Source organism: Phaethon aethereus, assembly GCF_964289735.1.
Source record: "Phaethon aethereus genome assembly, chromosome: 2".
NCBI classification, from domain to species: Eukaryota; Metazoa; Chordata; class Aves; order Phaethontiformes; family Phaethontidae; genus Phaethon; species Phaethon aethereus.
The window spans coordinates 121,219,403-121,241,006 of NC_138582.1; the positions used below are offsets into that span (position 1 = coordinate 121,219,403).

A 21,604-nucleotide genomic window follows, 5' to 3' on the forward strand; every position below is an offset into this window, starting at 1 on the left:
CAAGACACTGTAAACCAGAAAATATTCTTCAAAAATCATCTTCCCTTAACATAGATTTTAATGAGTCACAGTATGTAGTGTAATAGGTTTGTCATAGCCATTGGGAACAAGATCTTAAGAAAATTGTTTACAGAAGTTACAAATGTAGAACATGTTTCTTTTAATACTTTAAATAATAAATTCCTAAATATGGTATAATATACAAAAAAAGGACTGATTACTTAAACACTTCCTAAATTTACAAGTTCATACTTCGCTTATCACTCTGTTTTTCCTCAAGATTTTTTTAGTTATTAGTTTTCCACCTATTTCATGAATGGTTTTTAATAATCTACTATCATATAAAAAAGTATTTTCCCCTGAAATGTAATATACATCCCATTATTATAAGCCAACTGTACTAACTTTTGATTAATTTCATTCTGAGAAAACAAAAATATCAAACACATAATTTCCAAATTTCTCATAATGCTTACATCAGTTTCTGAAATTCTGCAGAACTGATCCTTTGTTCTTGGGAGCCACCAATTTTCAACTCTTCTTCTTGTCTCCAACCCGTAGCTTTTTTCCCATTTCCCCGTCTCACTGTAAATAGTTCTGGTACAAGCAGGAACCAATTTTCTCTGCCATTTAATTAATCCCAGGATGCCATTTAGTTGTCTCTTAAAACATGAGGAACAAGCACCAACTCTCTGACAAACCAGCTGCATTCTTAAGTTTATGATAGCTGAAAAAGACAAAAATACATATTTCAGTCTACTATATATAACAGGAATTGAGTGGTTGTTATGATTATACAGAAATTTGGTAGCTATGAAACATATTTTACCTTGACTTAGATTACTTGGCTGTTTTCCATGGTACTTGCATTTTATTTTCATGTGTTTGAATTATAAAATCATTTATTTATTAGCCAAGACAACTAACTGTGGCTCTTGCACAGAACAAAACTGTTCTGTTAGATTTCTTCTCTAATAAGATAAAATTCTTGCATTCAATCTCCCATAGAAGCAGGATCAGTCTATCGAAGGTTCAAGAAGGTCAGCGGCCTGAACAGAAGACGATGGCTAACAGGGTGTTAGTAAAAATTCAGAATGAAATGAGGAAAAGAAGAAGTTGGATGAAATTATCCTGTAAAACTACAGAATGTGTCATCACTGAAAAGAGATGGGGGAGGATGCCTATAATTAGTAGATTTCAACTAGATATTCTAAATTGACTATTTTGCTAAGGGCTTCCTCGTCAGTAGCTTCCTGCAAGAACTATATGGGAAACTTACACTGTTCAGACAAGATCTAGTTTAACAAGTCAAGCAAGTAAAGCAATCCAGTTCTTTTTCAACTAAAAATCCAGTTAAAAGAACTCCTCATATGCTTCAGAGTGAGTCTTCTAAAACAAAACTCCTCAGATGTGAGCAAGATCAAATAGTCAGTGTGTTCGTGATCAGTCTCAATAAGGTATTTACCGGTTTTAGTTCCTACAGTAGGAGATAGGGCATTAAAAAAACCCCTACTCTCAGATTTCTTCTTCATCTTCATTGCTAATTCCTTTTTTAGAAAACTTGTTTCTTTATTTATATCAGTATTTCCTATTCTCTACAGTTGATTGTCTTCCCCCCCTCTTCCCCCCTCAATTTTGGCCTATACACTTGACTGTTGTATCAAGCTAGCTATTTCAGTTCATAATTTTTCTTGCAGAGTTACATCAGTAAAATCTCTGTGTAGAGAAACTCTGTATAAGAAACAGTTTTATTTATGTATTTCCCACATGACAGCAACATTATCAGTAGAAATAACTGCTACACCACCTAAATTAGGCCCCCAGTAAGCTACTGGTTGTTATACTTCCTGAACATTCACCCCATACCTGTACACAAGGCCTCACTGACTGTCTCATTACCTACAGAATTGCACCTTTTCTCTCTTATTTATCAATTGGGCTTTTTTAAACATTTTTTATTTACATGCGTCATGACAGCGCTTTGAATTTTTGGTTGCTCATCTCCAAAATCTCTTTCATTTGTAATAACAACAAATCCAGGACTGAACTCAGGATTCCCAATGCAGGTGCACATGAGTTAAGGAGACACCAAATTTCTCCCCCTCCCTAGCCTTACACTTATTCACTCAGCTCAAAATTAGCAAGAACACTTCAGTACTTCATTATTTTCTTATTTTTATTATTTCTTTATTGCTTATATCTTATTTCTATTACTCCAATTTATTTTACAACAGAAAGGAGCCATAACTTCCTTATGGCAGGCCATTTTCAGCATTGCTGATTTACAAAGAACATTATTTTAAAATCCAACAGTTATACACAGGTGAATCCATTTTGAAGGGAGACAGAAAAGACACAAGTTAGACCTCGCATCTGTGCACAGCTCAAGAGAAGCCCACCTGCCAATGTCACTCCTGCCAGGGCACATCTGGGTGACCTCAGGCCCTACAGGTCACACGAGCAGGGGTCAAAGCAGTGGATGCAAGTGGAAAAGCGGCCACAGCCTGGGTCACACAGCATTAGAGCAAAGCTCATTTAAACACAGGGACTTCCAGGATGAGAAAGAGATGTGTGGTCTCTTTCTTGCTCCCAGTCACCCTCACACACAAGATGCGATGATCAGCAAGTCACACATGTTGGGCCAAGCAAGGACCTGTAGCACAGAGGACAACCAAACGCAAAAGACATAGCACCAACTGGTTTTGCCTTTCCAAGCCTGTGACCTTGGGATGAGGACAAGAATGGTGCCCCTCCAGGCCCCTGGTAATGGCCCCTGTCTGGGCCCACAGCTGTGTCAGTCTTCAAAGGAGCAAGTTACAAGCCAAAACTGTCCAACTCAGGCAGGTGTGCCAAGAAGGGAGGAAGGGGCTGGACTGACACAGGAACAAAGGTTGAGACCCTGCTCTGGAAAGATGCAATAAGCACACAAGAGAGGAAGCCTTTACTAAATTAAGGTTCTGAAAATTGCCTGGTAAGGGCCGGCATGTTTCACTCACCCTGCAAGTGAGGCAGGCAATCAAAATCCTTGCTCTTCCCTGCGGCTCAAATTTGAATTAGAAAACAAAAACCTCCCTATTTTTTTCCCCCTGCAGTTTATTAGCAAAAGCCCTATGGCCGACTGCCGGAGAAGCAGGCAGGGGAGCAGGCAGCTCTCTGCAAGAAAGAGCTAACGGGAGAGCAGTCACAGCGGGGCGGGAGCCTCGGGGAGGCGTGCTGCGGGGCACAGGGCCGCTGGGAGAGACGGCGGGGCAGGGCGAAAGCAGCGAGACTAACGGAGCGGGCATGGGGAAACGCGGACAGCGCATGGCTGCGGGTACCAGAGGCAAAGGGCGCCCAAGGCTGAGCGCGAGGAAGCGGAACGGAGGCAGGCGGCAGTTAGAGCCGTTGAGCTGACAGCAGGCGAGGCCCGCGCTCGCCGCTCTGGGGACGCATTACCTGCGCGCGGGAGCCCGCCGCCGCACCTCACGCACCCTCAGCTTCCGTTCCTGAGCCTGGGCGCTGACATGTTGGTCTCCTTTTTAGCGCGAGCGGCCGGTACCGCGCATGCGCCGCCTTCCGCTCTGCCTCTCGCGCATGCGCTGCGCGGCGCCGTCCCTGGCGGGAGCGGGAGGGTTCCGCGGAGGAGCAGTGCTGCGGGGTGGCAGGGGGAGTCCAGGCATCTGTACGAGCCGAGCCCCGCCCCTCGGCTACTCCCGCCCCGCCCATCCTGGCCCAGCCCCGCCCAGCCCGGAGCAAACGGTCTGAAAACCGAAAAACCTGAGGGAAATCGCCCGTGTTTCTAAGCCCCGCGCCTCACGGTGGGCAGGAGGGGAGGGAAGCGTGGCCCGCTGACACGGCAGCCTTTCCGAAGGCCATCTGCGCATGTGCCTGCTTAGGTGGGATTCGCTCAGAGCATGCCCTGAAAACTTGCACTGCAAAATCCAGGGCCAAAGTTGAATTTCAGCAGTGCTAGATAGTTACTAACCTACTAGAAGTAGATAGAAACTGTTTTAATTAATGGCTTTAGGTACAAGTTATGCATTTTAGAAGACCAAACAGCACCCCATCTCAGACAGAGTACGTATACTGCCTTCATATGTTACAGGGCCTTACCAAGATGGCCATCTTTGCCATACAGGGAATGGCGGCCTGCTAGCTCTGAAGTCCTCAGCCCCTCAGTCCTGCAAACGTTTCAGTAGGTGTTCGATGAGGAGGATGGAGGATAAAAGCAAGGCAGCCACCTGAGGAACACGGAAGAGCTCTCCTCAGGGCCTGAAGGATCTTGTGCTGGCTAACATGAGGCTGAATTTGTCACCTTAACTTTGTATTTCAGATACTTAACATGCAAAGCTAGGAGATCAACAGTAAATAAAAAGATTAAATTAACTGGCATTGAATCTCTATATAATTTGCACAGTGTTTGATTAATTTTGCTCAGCTCCACAGCATATACAGATACTCTGTAAAGTGACTGTATAGTTTAGGGCTAGATTTCAGTAGCATTTTGTCTTCAATAATTTCATTTCCTTTAAGTAATTTTTTAAGAGGCGGATTTGGAAATAAAGCCGATAGTTGTCTTTTTGACTAATAAGAGCAAAAAGCAAAGTCAATAAAGACAATCTAGAGCAGCATAATTAATACTACCTCTGGCTGGAAATCAACATCTTAGCCTGTTGTCAACACTGTACGGTTCTGAGTTGTTTTTAATTACTGCAAGTAGCTTGTAGTAGCCTCCAAAGAACAAGAAATACCTTTTTTTTTTTCTTGTGGATTCTTGTGGATTGCTGCTGGCAACTGTTGATTCTTTCAATTTTTAAACCTTTTTCTTCACTGTTTTGTTTCCAGTGGAGTTTAAACCAACACATTCTACTGTAAGCATTGCATTGTGTAAACAAAGTGAACCTCTTTGTACTGTAGGGATAGGAGCTTCTTATATAACTAAAACCAAGTACTTACTTAGTATAAGCTTTCTGCTTGGTTGCATGCACCTGTCAAGTATGCTTAAATTATAAACTTTTCACTGCAAAAATGAACTGAGAGCAGCTCTGATGCTTACCCTGCTTATAAACTAGTACAGTTTCACCAGGACTGTGTGCATAATTTCAATTTGCTTTCCTGTTGATCTCCCTTTCAGCAAACAATGGTGACTTTGGTGTAACAGACCTTCCAATCCCAAATCTCTCTCTGAGGTCCTGTGTGAGTTCCTGAGCTGGGGGAAGACAAGCAGTGCAGTCCTCAGCTGAGACCCTTCCCCAGGATAAACAAGAGCTCGTGATGAGCTGGGACACGTTTTCACCTCAAAGGATGATTTCCGTCACACTGGCCCCGACTCCTGCACTCTCCTGATTCACATGGAGCCATCTGAGAGCTTGTGTCCCTGCTCTCTCCCTGCGCTCTAAGGCGAGACAGATGAGCAAGCAGTGTATCCAACCCCTGCCTGACCTATTAAGATGAACCCTTGTTGAATTTAATTTTCATTCATATAGTGAGCTATGCAGCTTACAACTCTGATCCGCAATCCCTGTTGCATTCAGCTTAGGAACCTGAGAGGTTCCCGCTTCCAAAGACAAGGGATCTGATGTGGAAGAGCTGGCTGTCCTTGCTTGCAAATGACAACCTCTTTACTTTGTATGCATAGTGCCCTTCAGCTCAATGGGAGACAACACAGTAGAGCTCAGATTGAGTAAGGGTAGCACAATAAAAAGAATTATTTTATGTTTTCTTGCAAACATTTTGAAAGTCCAATCACTGCCTCAAATTTAGAATTATGATTTTTAAAATATCTTTCAATCTCTGGAATGTTGAAGTATCTAACATTAAACATATTGACCTATATTTCTTAATGCCTGCCATCAAGATTATAGCTGATTGAGTAGTCAGACCTTTGTCTTTTTAATCCATTCATTTCACTAAAGTATTGCTTTCTCATCCCAACAATCTACTTATGTATTTCATTTGCTTGAAGCTAAGGATAATCTGTTTAGATTAATACTAAATGAATCACAATCTTAAATGCTTCCAAGGAAGTTAGATGGATGATATACACAAATGCAGACCTGCCATACCTTGGGAGCACCTAGGTTTGGGCCTATGTGAAGCCTCCAGCATTTCTCTGTTCATATTATGCCACGATCCAAACAGGGCTTGTTTAAAGTCAAATGTGGCTTGTGATACTGCTGAATATATTGAACTCTTAATTTGTGTCACTTTCCCATTGATTTTATTGAAGCTGATTGTGCTGTCTGGATTCTGATAGCGAGGAAGGTAGCCAATATCAGATGAAGCTAAACAAGGTGGAAGATTATCTGTAGACAAAAATTAAAGCTAGGTGAGAAAAACTGAGACCAACCAGAAGCATACTCAGAAGTAAAGAAGAGCAAAGGTATTTTGAGTAGTATGATAGTCCATGAAGATCAAAACCAATGTGGATATACACTGTTACTTGGCATTTGTGCTTTTTTATTGGCTTATTCATGGTAAGAGTAGTAGTGAGTTGCCTATCTATTAAGCACTGTTTGGCATCACCGTTTTAAAAACACCAAGGTCCCATGACAGCAGTAAGTCCCAGAAATGGCAATCAATGGTTGTCCCATGGTGTGAAGAGAACAGCCAAAAGCACACCAGAGCTTGCCTCCAAAATCTGATACTGACTTTTTTCTGTGGTATCATCCAAGCCCATTGACCCCTCTGAGATATTTTCCTCATCCAGCAATGGGAGGTCAGATTTTCCAGTCTACTGTGCCCTGTCTGTGTGTTTGGAAGGGTGGGAAGGTTGGCTAGGTTGTGAAAGGAAGGTAATTCACCTGCTATATGTATGACAAACAGAAAAAGAGTCGGAGAAAATGACCAGGGGCAATTACCCTTTTTTTAAATGTGAGGGAACTTGAGATATCACTGAAAATTACAGTGAGTTTAGAGGCTCCTATGCCTCTGCTTTGTTCTTTAATTTCTACATTCAAGAGCGTCCAGATGTGCCAAATATCAAACTATGAACCCCACAAATGGTGGGGTGTATTGTAACAGGATGAATACAAGAGATCCTGATACTCTTCCAAATGGGGGACTTCCCCACCCTCCCATGATCCCCACCTTCCCCACGTTTGTTTTGCTTGTTAACCTGGGCTGTTTGCTCAGTCTCCTTTCATTATGGGAAATTAATGATATAATGACATTTGTGTTTGCTTTAATAACCTTGGTAGTATTTTCCATAAGGCTGATATTCCCCTGTTTTCTTTTTTAGACTTTACACTAACTTGTTTGTTAGCATTTTTGTTACTAATACAAAACCTGGATATTATTAAGTAGTTAGGTGATTCATTAGTTCCTGTATGGGAAATGTTCAGGAGTACCCCAGTTGTCTGTCACTTAAATAGACATGCCTCCCAGATTTACGTATAATTTTGCCTTTTGCTGATAGTTACCAGAATTGATGCTTGTGTTTCCTGGCATTGCTCTTTTGCTCCTACATCAGCAACATGACTAGTATTTTTCCAGCTTCCTACAAAAAGAGGATTAAAAACCGGCATTTGGAATACAAAATATTTTTTATTGCTGTGTACTTTAGATCCCAGCCCCATTTAATGTAATTAAAGAGTGTGCTTGTTTTTTTCCATTAAAATTCTTCAGAGTGGCTTTTCCTTGTGAGTTTCATTTTGCCTTTGTTTACATACACGTGTTTAGTGTTTTTCCTTTAAAACACAAGGTCAGATAAAAAATGCAGGTGATTGGATTGCAAGGTTGTGAAGAATACCACTTAAGAATATAAAAAAGCAAGAAATTAATAAACTAAATTAAAAAAAAAATTAACTTCTTAAAGCCACGTCCACCATCTGAGCCTAGACCTCAAAGGGAAGAATTCTGAGTGACCCCCTGAAGATCAGTAGAAGCTTAATTTTTGCAATAGATTTTATTTTAAAAGCACTCAAATATTGTGGTAATGGAAGAATAAACTCTTGAAAGAGATAGAAGAGGTAGAGCTATATTTTTGGGATAGAAAGGAATGGATTTGGGCAAGACTGGTCACATTACTAGGGGTGGAGCTTAACCTGCTCAGAACAGGTATTACATGATACTGTTGATGCCTGCCCCAGCTGGGGACTGGCCTTGATGACAGAGAAGGTCCTTGTCATCCAAACCAACACAGGTTCATCATTCCTCGGTTTTGGAAAATGAAGGAATTACTTACACAATGCATCAGTGGAAGAGGAGATCAGCTAAATAAGAATTCAACAACCTCCCCCCCCACACCATCCAGGGGGCTGTGCTCGGGGACCAGGATGGCTCTGTCTGGTTGGAAAATCCATGGACTTGTGCCTGTCCCTGTGCAACTCATTACACCACTGAATTATACAGAAGGATTTTGAAAATGTGCAAGATGCAGAGTTAGTGGAATTGTATTTATCAGCGTTGTTTTTGCAGGTTGATGTTGGCCCATAAGCCTGGAGCTGGGACATGGGGCTGAGCCCATTTGGAGTCCTAGGTGAGCCTCATTCTGAGGGGCTTTTGTGCAGAACCTTTATTGTGTTGGGTGTTTGCAGAGGGGTGCATTTAACCCAAAATGCACATCCTCAATGTTCCACGCAAAGGTATCAGACCAGTGTCCGTGACAGAAACTTCTTACTGATTCAGACTAAAGTTTGTGAGTAGGTGTGTACATGCAGGTGGGGAGAAGTTATCAAAATCAATGCAACTTTGCTTTTTGCCTTTCATCAACAGTCCAGTGTTCAAGCAAAGTAATCTGTGCTGTATTTTCACCTTGGCCATCTTCTTCTAATTCACTAGCAAAATTTTGCTGTTGTTTGGCACTAGTTATACACAGTGGTGAGCAAAATTACCCCTTTGCAGCATTCAAAGCGCTATGTTTCTTGCTTTTAATATAGAAAAAAGCTGTTTGTAAGACTGTTTCAAGTTTTGAATGTACAGTCACAGGGCTAAGAGCCAAATCCTCACAAGCTGGTGGACTCTGGTTATGGTGATGCCATATTGTAATTAAGCTGTCTGCAACTCAAATGTATCTGGGAATGTTCTGTCTCCTTGTTACAGCTAGGAATGCACAATGCACAAAACTCAGGAATGGAAACCTGGCTCTTCATTCTTCTCTCTTTCTTGAAGCCTGTAATTTGAGATGACAAGTCATTTTTATGCCAAGAGGTAGGCAATTCCAGCTGCTTGAAGCCGTTAGTGAAGGCTGCCATGCTGATACGGTACATACCTTCTATACATACATGAGGGAGAAGATCATCCTTCTGGGCAGCCACCTTATAAAGAGGTGCTGTGCCCCTCTTCCTCCACCTTCTTTCACAGTAAATTTTTGTATTACAAAAGTGTGTGCTACCATGTCAGACAAGAAAGAATAACAAGACAGACACCCATTAATTAAACCCTTGTCATCTCATGATGACCAGGCCCTCATATTTAAAACAGGTGGTGAATGGACATTTTCTGTTCACTGTGAGTATTAATACAGCTTTTTACACTGATGGCCAGAACTTCATCATTGCAATTATCCAACAACTAGATTGCACTTAAACTTTGTAATGATATCTGACAGCAGGAAACAGATTGAGGGCTGGGTAAAATCATCCTGCACACTGGGTTTGTCTCGTTGGCTGTCAGCTGGCTCCAGAAGAAGTGGAGTAGAATAGGAGGAAAATATCTGCAAGTCTTACAATTAATGAATGTTAATTGATCTTTATTGTATGGAAAAGTTAAAATGCTAATATTTGCTAAAAAGCTCAGTGAGGCTTGGAAGCTATTGTATACACATATTTACATGTATGTGTATATGTTGTCTGTGCATATATATAAAAAAACAAAATAGGCATATGCACATGCACATGCACATACATATATGCATGTTTTCCATCTATATACATATAAAGATAAATGTGATCTACCTCGATTTTTTTTTCTGTGTTTCTACACACAGTATAATTACCAAAGGAGGAAGAATGATTAAATTATTCTTTCTAGTTAAACAGGAAACAAGATGAAAGGAGCCTGGGTTTACCAAGGGAACATGGTGCCAGAATAACCTGATAGCTTTCCTTAAATGAGATAATGGATTTTCCAAAATAGAAAATGTGGTAAATCTCATTTGGACCTTAGCAAAGCACTTGATACACTCCTAAATGGGAAAATATTAATGAAGCAAAAGAAGATGGAGGTTAACAAAGGACATGAAAGGTGGGGAAGAACTGACTGGTGGGAAAGGGCAGAGGAAGAGAAAGAAAATAGAAGAGTCAAGAAACAAGTTACTGTGAGTTCCGCAAGGGTCCATTTTAGGACTGGTGCTGGTAGTATTTTCATTAAGTGCATTACCGTGTGAAGTCAGTGTGCTCTTGAAATCTGAAGATGAAGGGCCATTGCTAACGTGGAAGAAGGCTATCATATATGAAAACCTTTCTGACAGGTGGATAAATGGGAAGAAGTGTTTGATTAGAACAGAATGTCAGGGCGTGCACTTCAGGGTTAACAAGGAATTTCTTCTCTAAGGGAGATGAGAGATGACTTGGGTGGAGAGAACTTTGGGTCTTCTAGATGATCACAGGGTGACCTTGGGATGAAGCCATGAAGAAGGTATATATGCTCATAGTGTACATCAGACAAGGTATTTCCATCAGAAAGAGAAAGTTTCATTGTAAAGGCATGGATGAATGCACGTCTACAACACAACTGCTGTCACCTATCTCTAAGATAAATTCATCTGCAACAAGTGCAGAGGTACCATAAAGCATGTCATACAAGAGATGACATAAAGTGCTGCTTAGTCTAAAAAATAAAGCCTATGGTAGGATACTGATTTCTTTCTAAGAATGTATTGGTTAGCCTAATACCAGGAACAGAGGAGAGCTATTTAAGGAAAAGAATAAAAAACCCAAGTAACCGTATTATGTTTAGACTGGAAAGCAAGAGCGGTTTCTCACTGTTGGATCAGAGAGGTCATCTAACAACCTTCCAGAGGAGTGGAAAGAGCCTCCCCCCTCCAATAACTCTAGCAACTTTTAGGAAAAAAATTCAACTCATTAAGCGAAAACATGGTGTGACATGATCTCTGTGGAGACCCAGGGTCTGGTCTAGGTTTGGTAATACAGGTAATACCTTGAAATACTGTAACTAGTCATTCAAGTCCTTATTTCCCTGGAAAAATTCTAAATTACTGTGTGAAGTAACATTTAAAATGGGAGCCTTGCTTGCTAGCAGTTAGCTTGGAGTTGCAAAGCAAGGCAGCTACAGCCGTGCTATCTGTCCTACAGTACAGTGGGAAACCTGAAGGTCTCATAGATGTAATGCAAAGTTGGCATTTCTCTGAACTGCTTTCTGCTCCCCTTCAAAACTCGTTATGCTTTAATAAAAATGATGATTTACATTTTGACAGGGGGAAGGTTCTTCTGCACATTTTTCAGCAAAACTGCCTGCACAGCTTGCAGTCGTTACCAGATGTACAGGAGAAGATCACTCACCATTCCTTACACCCATTGAAATGACTTGCTAGAGACGGACAGGAGAGGATGTTCCCTGCTTTCCTGTCCCGAAAAGCAGATTCAAGCAAAGGACATGCAATTTCAGCACAGGATATACCTTGATTAAACTTTATTGATGTAAGAAAATCACTTGTTCACTCAAGAATGACCTAAGCCCAGAAATGATGGTCATGGATGGTGACTCAACACTGTTCCCTATCAGCATTTTTTTACAATTCAGCCATGGCAGCTCCTTGCTGTTGGGGTGATAAAGCAGGTAGTGCTGCAAAGGACAAACAGACTTTTTTCTTGTGCCAGGACATTGTGCCCGTTTTATACCTAAGGTAGCCAGATTTTGTGGGTCACTTTGTCTTGGGCCAGTGAGGAGCCGTGTGTGGGAACCCCACCTAGGGCCCTGTGGAGCCCATCACAGGCATGAGGCTGGGGACAGTGTTCACCAGCGTCTATTTTAGCTGAGGAAGGCTTTGCTCTAAGGGAGAGGGTTCATCCAGTGGCAACACAAGGTACCTAAGTCAGACCCCTGCTCTCTCCATTGACTACAGAAGGACCCAAAGAAGGGAGCTGGCCTCCCCTAAGGATAGGTTTTGTCAACACCTCGCTCAGCTGTGCCCTCTGGGCATGATGGACTATTGTGAAGATGTGAAAGCTGCAGGACATCTCTGCATTTTAAAATTAATATTTTATGTTCCTTTACCAATCTGCTGCTTCTCATGAAGCTGGGATAGGGAGGAAAATCTGCAGAAAAGCCAACACTGCATAAGAACAGCTTGATAAATTGAGCGTGAGAAATTTCAGGAAACATTGAGTGTGATGTTTTGTCCAAATCTGTGTGCCGCGCTCTACTGACACAGTAAGGACTCCATCATCAACAAGCACAAGAGATGATAAATGGGAAGGTCCTAGGAGGAGTGAAGTTCCTAATAACCTGCTGTCAGAAGTCAGACACTCAGCCCGATAGCGAAGCAGTGGGGGGAAAAAAGTGCTGGGCTGGGAGCCCCAAGACCCGTGAAGGGTTCAAACCAGATCTGTGAATGGTGAAAGCTATTTAGCTGGGGGAGCCCAAGCAGGACCAGCACAAGAGCAACTAGATACTGGACCCAGCAAGCCACTATGTCAGGGGTGAGACACACAGGGGAGACAAGACGCCTGCTCACAGTCCAGCAGAGAGACTGTTGTGCTGCTTTAGGATATTGCATGTATTACAGCTGGGAAAGTTATGATGCTGTTAACGACCCCCTGCTGTCTCATTTTGCAGATATTGCAGATATCTTCATTAGTACTATGTGCAGCTCTGAGTCCTGTTAAAGGAATTTTTAATTTAATTTTCTTTGGAAAGGAAGCAAAACAGGATTGGTGGATGCTGTTTGAAGTCTGGCGGTCTTTCCTAATGATCATCTACTATGATTTAACTTTTTTCCTTTTTTAATTTTATTAACTAACGTGAATATCAAACATATTTAATGCCACATAGACTATGGAGATATTAAGTCCATTACATAGAATGGTCTTGTTTGTTAGCTATAATGTATATGCTATCCAAATCCATTAGTACTAGATAGAAATCCTCTTGCTTCCCAATGATTAGATAACTAATAGGACGATTGAATGCTCTGGATTGCAATTCCTCAATACCAATTAACACCTCATTTTCAGGATTTGGTGACACTGATTTTCTCTTTGTAGATGAAATTATAGAAAAAGATGTCACAAAAACTCTACAAGAAAATGGAGTATGTTGCTTCTTAATAAAAGATGCTTGAGATTTATATGATATATCTAAAAAAAGAAAATACATTTTAAATGTTAAGTAGTTATATTTCAAAAAATGTAAGACTTTTTATATGAGTGCAACTTTTCTTTAGCAGTTGAGAGGATCTCTTTGGAGAGTATGGCTCATTTTAGATTTGGTTGCCATAAACAAAGTCAACAATGCCAAGTTATATTCTGGAATTCAAGGCAAGTTTTGCTTCTAGCTATGCAGACCCACAGGGATGCTGAGGTGACCTGTCTTGTGTGTTTGGTCGTCATGTCCTACCTAGAGAACTATAGGGCTTCAGTAGCCAAAGTCCGCTATTTTTTTTTAGTTCAGCTTGAATTTGTGAAAAAGAATTTGCATGAAAGTGAACGAAATACCAAAACACCATTCAGGTACTCTATATACAGCCCATACAGCCAGATTCCTACTTTTGATTCTTACTTCTAAAGGTTTTTTTTTACATATTTTTTCCTGTTAACATCCCAACTCTGTCTAAGCAGAGCATGTAATGTTTGCAGTTTTTCTCTATGTTTTGCAAAACCAATACTTATACTGCTAACCTTATGCTAATTTAAATATTGTTTTCTACTCTTTAGCATTCAAAAGCCCACTAAAAGAGTTAAAATTAGAAGGTGGCTTGACACTTAGAATCCCCAGCTCACATTAGCGCTGCTTTTACATAAATGCAACACTAAGATTTCTTAGTGCCTGTTCTTTATTAAGTGCTTTGCTGTATGTGGAGAAAAAATAGCCCATCGTTTGTATAAAGAAGGATAGAAAAATTGGGGAGTACTCCTCACTCATTTTCCGGCTTCCATTGCAGTTCTACTCCTCACTTCCCTCTGTCCTAAACCAACAGCTTCTCCCACACTTGCCTGCTTGTGGCCGAGGTGTTAATCCAGCACAGGACACTCCCGCAGGACACTGTGGGCAGTCGTTCAGCAGCAGTTTCTGGACTGCAGGACACGCTGGGAGTGATGCTGGCGAAGGGTGTTGAGTGGTGTCTCCAAAACATCTTCCTAGTGCTGTGGAGTTTCAGGGAGCTCCTCTGTGTGCTGAGGGAGCCGGGAGCTAGGAGCCAGCACAGACACTGGCTGCACGGATGTGTTGGGAGGTGGTTACCACAGGCTATTATAAGTCTATGACTTACCAAATTGGTGGTGGGAAATCAAATGTCACTGCTTTCCTGATAGAAGTCTACCAAGCGACTGTGCTACAGCTTATTCATGGGTTGAAAGCTGGTAAGTGTCTGTCTTTCTATCCATAGAACTGGAGAAGACCAACTAGAAAGAAAAATTTACATACCAACAACTTTCCAAAAATCTGGAAGGAGTGATGGAGAATTAGGTGGGTGAAAAGATGTATAGGAATAATTCTGCATCACACCTTTAGACATGCCATTAGAGAGAAAAAAAGTAATTAAACTTTTGATAAAATCTTAGAACTCTAAAATGGTCTGCAAAGCATATGCAAAAGCTAATTCTGGGGCAGTGCTATGGCTCAGTATCTTGTGAAGTACCAGCTGCAAACTGAATGCTTTATATCCCCTAGGAAAGTAGGCAGTCTTGGCTTTCTAATGATGCAACGCAATACATTCTTGCCTTAATGCCTCCAAGGGTTCCATATCTCAAGCCAGACTCTGGTTCAGTGCTGTAGACTTGCTGTTTGGGGGCTGCAGGCAAGTGTAATTTTTGGAGATTAAATTCATGTTTTAGGAAAGAAGGAGAAACCTTTGTCAGGTATGTTGTTTTGTGTTTTAAAATTGTAGCTAGTCTTTGTAAAATGTTGGTGTGAGAAGCCACAACGTGGTGTGTACTTGTTGGTGCTCATTGTTTTCCCAGGAGAAGTCAGGAGGCCAAAGGTGCATGATAAACGGAGCTCATTAGACATTTAGTTGGCTCATTTGGCTAATGACCTGCTTTCTGAACTGAGTGTAACTGAGAGTGGTTTTTGTTCCAGTCTCCTGGATATCACATGGTTAAACTGGCCACCAGCCTTTGTGAACCATTATTCGTGAAATTTCTGTTGCAAAGGATGTCGGCTTCTTCATCAGTACAGATCATTTTTCTATTTCCCTTCTTTTCCCAAGAAATCTGGGAGCAGCAGCAGGTTTTCCTGACCTGGAATCAAGCAAATAAGCAATAATCCAGGATTTTCTTAAAAACAAAGATGAAGAAATAAAGAAAGAAGTAAAGGGCTTTTCTTACATAAAGCCTTTTATTTAGATGCTGAGAAGGGGTAGCACAGTACACCATGCCTCAGAAACATGGATGCTTTGCCCAACGCTAGCAGTGGTCTATGGGATGATCTCACATTAGTTATTTCACTTTTGGGTTTCAAATACTTGCTTCCCTCTTATCTCATTTTTAAGTTTCCCACATCCAGTGACTTAGAGCTGAAGAGTTGAGACTCCATATAACTTAACAAGAAGAGAGTGAACTACTCTGAATTTCAAAGCTTTCCTTGAGTCTGCAGGAACACATGAATGCCTTTACCAGCCAGGGATTTGCAAAAGCAGTCTAGACTTTGTAAAAGCAGTTATTATTAGTATCAGGTCTCATCTGAAATAATTTATTGGAAAACACTGTATACACAGCAAGGGGAAAAAGAAAATATTCTCAGACACGATAGGATTTCCTTTACGCTTTGATCTTTGTTTTTATAGTCCGTAGGAACTAGCGTACAAATCAAAATGCCAGCCAGTCTTTTCTGGAAATCTGGGTTCTCACAAAGATGAGCAAGTAATGATAGTTTTGCTTTTACCCAAATTGGCAGCTTTTCTGTCCCATTGTTTCCTACAGTCCCTCACCTCCTCATTAAGCTGCTGCAGCTAAAACATTTCTCCTCTTTTGACAACTCTCTCCTTCTGATGTTCATGATTAAAAAATATGATAGGAAGATGCCACCTTACAACAGAAGAGGCTACCCCATGAGTTATCTTCTATAGCTATAGACAATCAATGGTTTCTTCCCCAGAGATTATAACTAGGTGAGGCAGACCAAAGTAGGTAATGATTTGCCCACTAATGAATCTGGAACTGCAAGAGAGAGAATTTACAAGGTTTGGCAGAGGAGATAAGTAGCAGACCTCAAAACTGAACCTAGATGCCCTGACATCCAGCCGTATAACTGTACAGGCACCTCCGCTGTCACTTTGTGGTTGCCAACACCGGGATGGAAATTCAAGCAAGGAGTGCTGAGCACTTTCAGCTCCCACCAAAGTAGGACTCGGAGGTGCTCAGTCCTGTGCTGCCCTCGGTGGGGAGGTGGCACTGGACCTGCTCTAGGCCAGCACTGGTTCAACCTCTGCCACCCCCAGGCTCTGCTACCTGCCTGCGTCAGCCGCCTCCTCCTATTTCTCATATGTCTCTAATCCACCAAACACACATGTGGGAGTATCTAAATTAAAAATAGCAACCCAGAAAAAAGTGCTGTGCAGTCGGAGAGCTGATTTGCAGCTGAATTATTCATCCCCACGTATCCCTCTCATCCCAGGATGATAGTACCGGAGCGGCGCAGGTGCAGCCTGGCTCAGGGAGTGGCGATGCCAGGGAGAGGCAACAACCTTGCGGGTGTCTTGGTCCCTTGTCAGGAAACCAGATTCCCCACTGGCCAGCTCATCGGTCTTTTTATACCAACTGCCACATGAAAACACCTTAAACCACCGCCCCGCTCCCCTCTGCACCACTTATTATCCAATAACCGGACTAACGCAGCTTGGCTCTCGCAAACCCAAACTGAATTAGTCCAAGCTTTTAAAAGGTTATTGGAACATCCTATTCCATTAACACCAAACCTTAGTGGAGAAACACATGAAAGAACTGTTCCCGTGCTTTTATTGGCCAGGCCCTGAGCTGGGGCGCTTCGGTGGGCTGCCAGCACGTGAAATCGCAATTTGCAGGAGACCATGAGTGATTTTCCCCATGTATCTGCAGGGTGGCCCTTGGTTTTAATCAGCAGTCTGGTAGCTGTGATTGCACTGCACATTACAAAAATTTCTGGCAGTTAATTGTAACTTTTTTCCAAGGAATTTTTGTAAATAATATTTTTATTCCCACAGACAATCATTCAATTACCAGAGCAACCATAAAAAGCTCAGAAGTCAGAACATCCTGAGACATGAAAGAAGGACAAAAAAAAAAAGGCTTTACCTGAAAGTAGTCTTCACAGTTCCTGGCTGGCATCCTGCTTCCCTTGCCCAGTGTGGCATATTTGGCACGGCCTCCCTCACCGCTGCAGTCCTGGGCTGGAGCCCCACAGGACTCTGCTCAAGCATCCTCCGCAAGGATCCGGCCCTGCTGTGAGACTCATGGGTATGTGAAAGCTGAATGGTATAAGAAGAAAATAATGATAAGAAGAAGAAAAAAATAGGCTTTTGGTAGTGCCTCTTCGCTTCTGGCAGACAAAATCTCCCTGTTAACTGGTAATGTAAGCAAGATGTTAAAAGTTTGTATTGCCCAAAACACAGCTCAGCCCCAGACTCCCCTGGGCAGTGGTTTCCATGTCTGTGTTCTTCACCATCGGCTCTCCTGTCTGTAGGGTCCCAGCCCCATTTTTTTTCTTCCGTGGTTTCTGTAGGATACCCACATGGGTGTCATTTTCCTCATCTCATTCCTGCAACCTGGTGTCATGTGCCACCAACTCATCGACAGTTCAGCTGTGGCTGCTTTGGAGGTGCGCTGGCATCTTAGCAGGCTAATCTCGTCTCTTCCCCCACAAAACTACAACGACTTCATTCTGAATTACAGCAAAGTAGTCCTCAGAAACATGTAGTGGAGATGTGAGTCCATGGAAAGACGGTCCCACCTCACTTTGCTGTTGCAGGCATTCAAAAAGGAAGATAGCAATGGCTGCAGTAGCTCTGTACCCTCTCCCATGATCCAGCACATCATTCCAGCTTCCACCTCAGCCTGAAGCATTGCATAGGTGGAGCAAGACACCCAGGCTGGCTTTGGATGTTAGCCAAAGCGACCAGGGGACTGAAGTGACCGAGAGAAATGGGAAGACACTCAGCAGCTGTAAGTCAGGGATCATCCAAGGAAGCACTTGCTACTTGGGTAGAAATGCTACAGTCTCTTAAATTTCCAACCTACTTCTGCAGCTCAGCGATACAGGAGACTGTGCCAGACATCAATCTGGGTGCTTGTCTCAGGGCTTCAGCTTTGCTTTCTTCTACTCGTTGGCACTCACCAGCGTCATCCCTTCGCTGCAGGGGTCTGTTTCTTCCCAGTGGGAGCTGCTGGGAGCAGGTCTGCCACTCATACCCACCGGGGCATCCTTTGCTGGGACATAAATGCCCAGGCTCAGGCACTTCCAGAGTACAGCCAGAAAGAAGCCCTCCAGTTTTCACAGCTCTCTGTCTCTTTTGCTAGATTTTATATCACCTTGTCTTTAGCTGATAAATCTCAGCTGTTCACTAACCACCGAAATGAGGCCAATCTCTCCAAAAAGGGCCATTCAGTGACAGTCCTGCTACTTGCTGTATTCATGTATATCCTCCATGCACTTCATTTTTGCAGCTAAACATTAGCTTCATGTGAAGATTTGCTGAGAAGTGAATGATAAAGCAGTCTGGAGAGAGGAGAAGAGAGCCAGGGAATGCTATTTGCATGATGTCAAAAGGGCACCAGATTTTACTGTTCTCTCTGACGAAATGCTGAAGAGCAAGATGAGAAAATGAAGATTTGTTAGCACTGATTGTAGTTCCTCCCTGGCTGGACTCACAAAACAACAAGGACTAGGGAAAAGAGAGAATTTTGAGTGGCATTCAGCTGTATATTTAAGCATGAATCATCCTCCATCTATTGCAAAGTCTCTTTTATTTTTTTTTAAACGTAGTCGAATTTTCATGAAAGAATATATGAACTTTGGCTACAACAGATGTCATCTTGATTTTTGGGTTTGTTTTTTTTTTTTAATATCTGACTGTAGCCCCAGTATAATAGGCAATATTGGGCTTTCATCTTTCACCACTACTAGCTATAAAATCCAGAGCAGATGATCATTAGCATGCATTACTTAAGAGAGGTACAGCACTCAGTGAGTCAGAGTACAGACCAAGAATTAATTGTTGAAGAACAGACACATTTGAGAATATTGCAGTCTGTCCAGACTCCAAAGAGCCAGTGCACAGTGAAGACAGCTTTGGTAATGTGTTCCCCTAAGGCTTCCCTGAGGGATGCAGGGAGAATTTGCTGGGAATGCAGTGGCCAGTGGGAACATGGGCCAGGGTCATGGGCCAGGGTCTGCAAGGGAAGTTCTGGCAATGTGCTGCAACAGGATTCTGGAGGGTCAGGTTGGATGGTGGGAGATTCCAGCTCCAGGCTTGGATTTCCATAGGAAAAGGAGCCTCTCACTGAGCTGAAGATGGCCAAGGCGGCTGCCGGAGAGGGGAGCAAGAGCTGGCCAGGGTGCAGGTTGCTGGAGGCACTTTTTCACAGGCTGCTGGGGAGTGAGCTTCAGTTTTCACAGCTCACCACCATGAACTGAACCTCCTGCAACAGGGCGGTGGACTAGGGGTCAAGCATGCTTGGAGGCACGTGAAGTGCTGAAGGGGCCGTGCTCTGTGGCAGCATCCTCAGCCAGCACCTAGCACCCGGGGGGGTGCAGCTGAAACAGAGCCTGTTAGCAGCTCCCTGCATGATTGCCCTGCTGAGCTTTCCTTCAAAACATTTAAATCTCTCCTGAACAACTGTCTTGGTGGCAGAGCCTAACCTCTGCCACGCTTTCTGGATGCTGGGAGTTCTTTGTTGCTATTATTATTCACACTGCCCTTTTTGCAATGCCAACACTGCTGCTGATTTATCTGCCATATTTCAGGGCCTTTTTCAAGACCCCCGTTTCCCGTGAGAATATTTCTCCCTGATTTACATGGGCTGTAATGGATCAGGCCACCAGGGACAGAAATGGCCACACAACTGGCCTCAGCCTGCAGGCTGCATAGCCAGCTGTGCTGTAAAATATTTATGAAAGAGCTGACCCAGAGCCCTGGCTTTTAGGGGGGCGGGAAGAAGAACAGGTCCAGCCAGTGCAGACTGTTTCTCTCTCCACCCAGAGTAATTGTAGGGTCCAAGCTGCCAGGATTTCTTACCACTTTCTTTGATTAGATTATCACTTTGTAAAGAAATTATTTTTGACAACTGATCATCATTTTCTTCTGCTAATTTTCCACAAGTTTCTCCCACCTCTGTCCTGTTCTGCATCATGCATTTACTTTCCAGATTATGCTTTCCAGCTAAGTTCCTGTTGCTTTCATGCCTTTTGTAGCTTGGGCAAGTCAAAAAGCAACCCAGATCAAAACTATCTGAAATCAGACTAATTTAAAAGCTCATATTCTGCCATCTCATGCACATACCCAACAAAAAGCACCCCTGAAGCCCATTCATCAGTGGAATTGCCTGGAGGATGCTGTGCCCGGAGCAGAGCACAGGTAACGCATCAGGACAGTGCCCCTTGGCTTGGCTCCGTGGTTGCCTCTGCTTAGCAGGCTCCCTTCTGCTTTGCTCAGAGTCCTGGTGTGAAAACTTTTCCCTTTTTTTTACTAGATTGGCTCTAGGAGATGCTATGGGTAAGAATGACAGTTTGGAAGATGGAGATTTATTCGATCTGTATGTGTCCTGCTCTCAGAAAGCAGAGGAGTGCTTCACCTTGTGTTCACCCCATTAGCTAAGACTACAAGATTATTTTTCTTCCATGGACTTTGTGAAGTATAAAACTCCACAAATGTCCCACTGACTGCTGACGAAGGGTGGATAATGCACTTATGCACAAGTCCTTGAGCTCTTGCCAATGGGACAGGGAGACGTAGGGCATGGGAAGATGTTTTCTCTGTCTTCAGTGCCAGTAGTGATTATTTCTCTGATCTGGAAGTCCAAGTTGCCAGATGTTTCAGGTGCCCCTGTTAGAAAGCTGTAATTTTTAGAGACAAGGTTGGCCCTGCCTTAAAACTAAACAGGAGCCTTAAAAAAACCTCAGAAGTTGTTTCCCTCAAACAAACCAGAAACTAGGCACTTCTACAAATGAACGCTTTCATTCATTTGTCACACTGAGACTTGACGACCAAGTATGACAGTAGAAGCAGGGCGTTAAATGGTGGACTACTTACCCATTATCATTTTCACAAACTATAACTAGTTGACCTTTTTATTGCCTTTTTAAGAGGTTCCTGCCCCATTTCTGCCCCCTGCCTCCTGGCCACAGGTCTCTGCCCTCTCAGTTGTGCTAGAGACTGGATCAGTGATCTTTTTATGGCCTGTCTTTAACAGAGGGGACAAAAACCTCCTCCCCTTGTGGGTTTGTGGGAAAGGATGATAACTGGCAGCTACTGTTTGTGCCTAATGTATTACTGCCCAAGCAGTATTTTTTTACAAAGGTAACAGCCCTGCCT

The 21,604-nt window shown here is 42.8% G+C and overlaps 1 protein-coding gene across 1 annotated transcript in view; it reads right to left on the minus strand.

Annotated features, from left to right (window-relative positions):
* The window catches only part of LARS2 (leucyl-tRNA synthetase 2, mitochondrial), a gene marked incomplete at both ends in the record, with an annotated part of 85,760 nt that extends 85,050 nt beyond the window's left edge, over nucleotides 1–710 (minus strand). The window contains one exon of the mRNA XM_081996906.1: nucleotides 477–710. Coding sequence (XP_081853032.1) covers nucleotides 477–710 — 234 coding nt within the window. The remainder of the gene's footprint in view (nucleotides 1–476) is intronic.
* Between the last annotated feature and the right edge of the window lie 20,894 nt (nucleotides 711–21,604).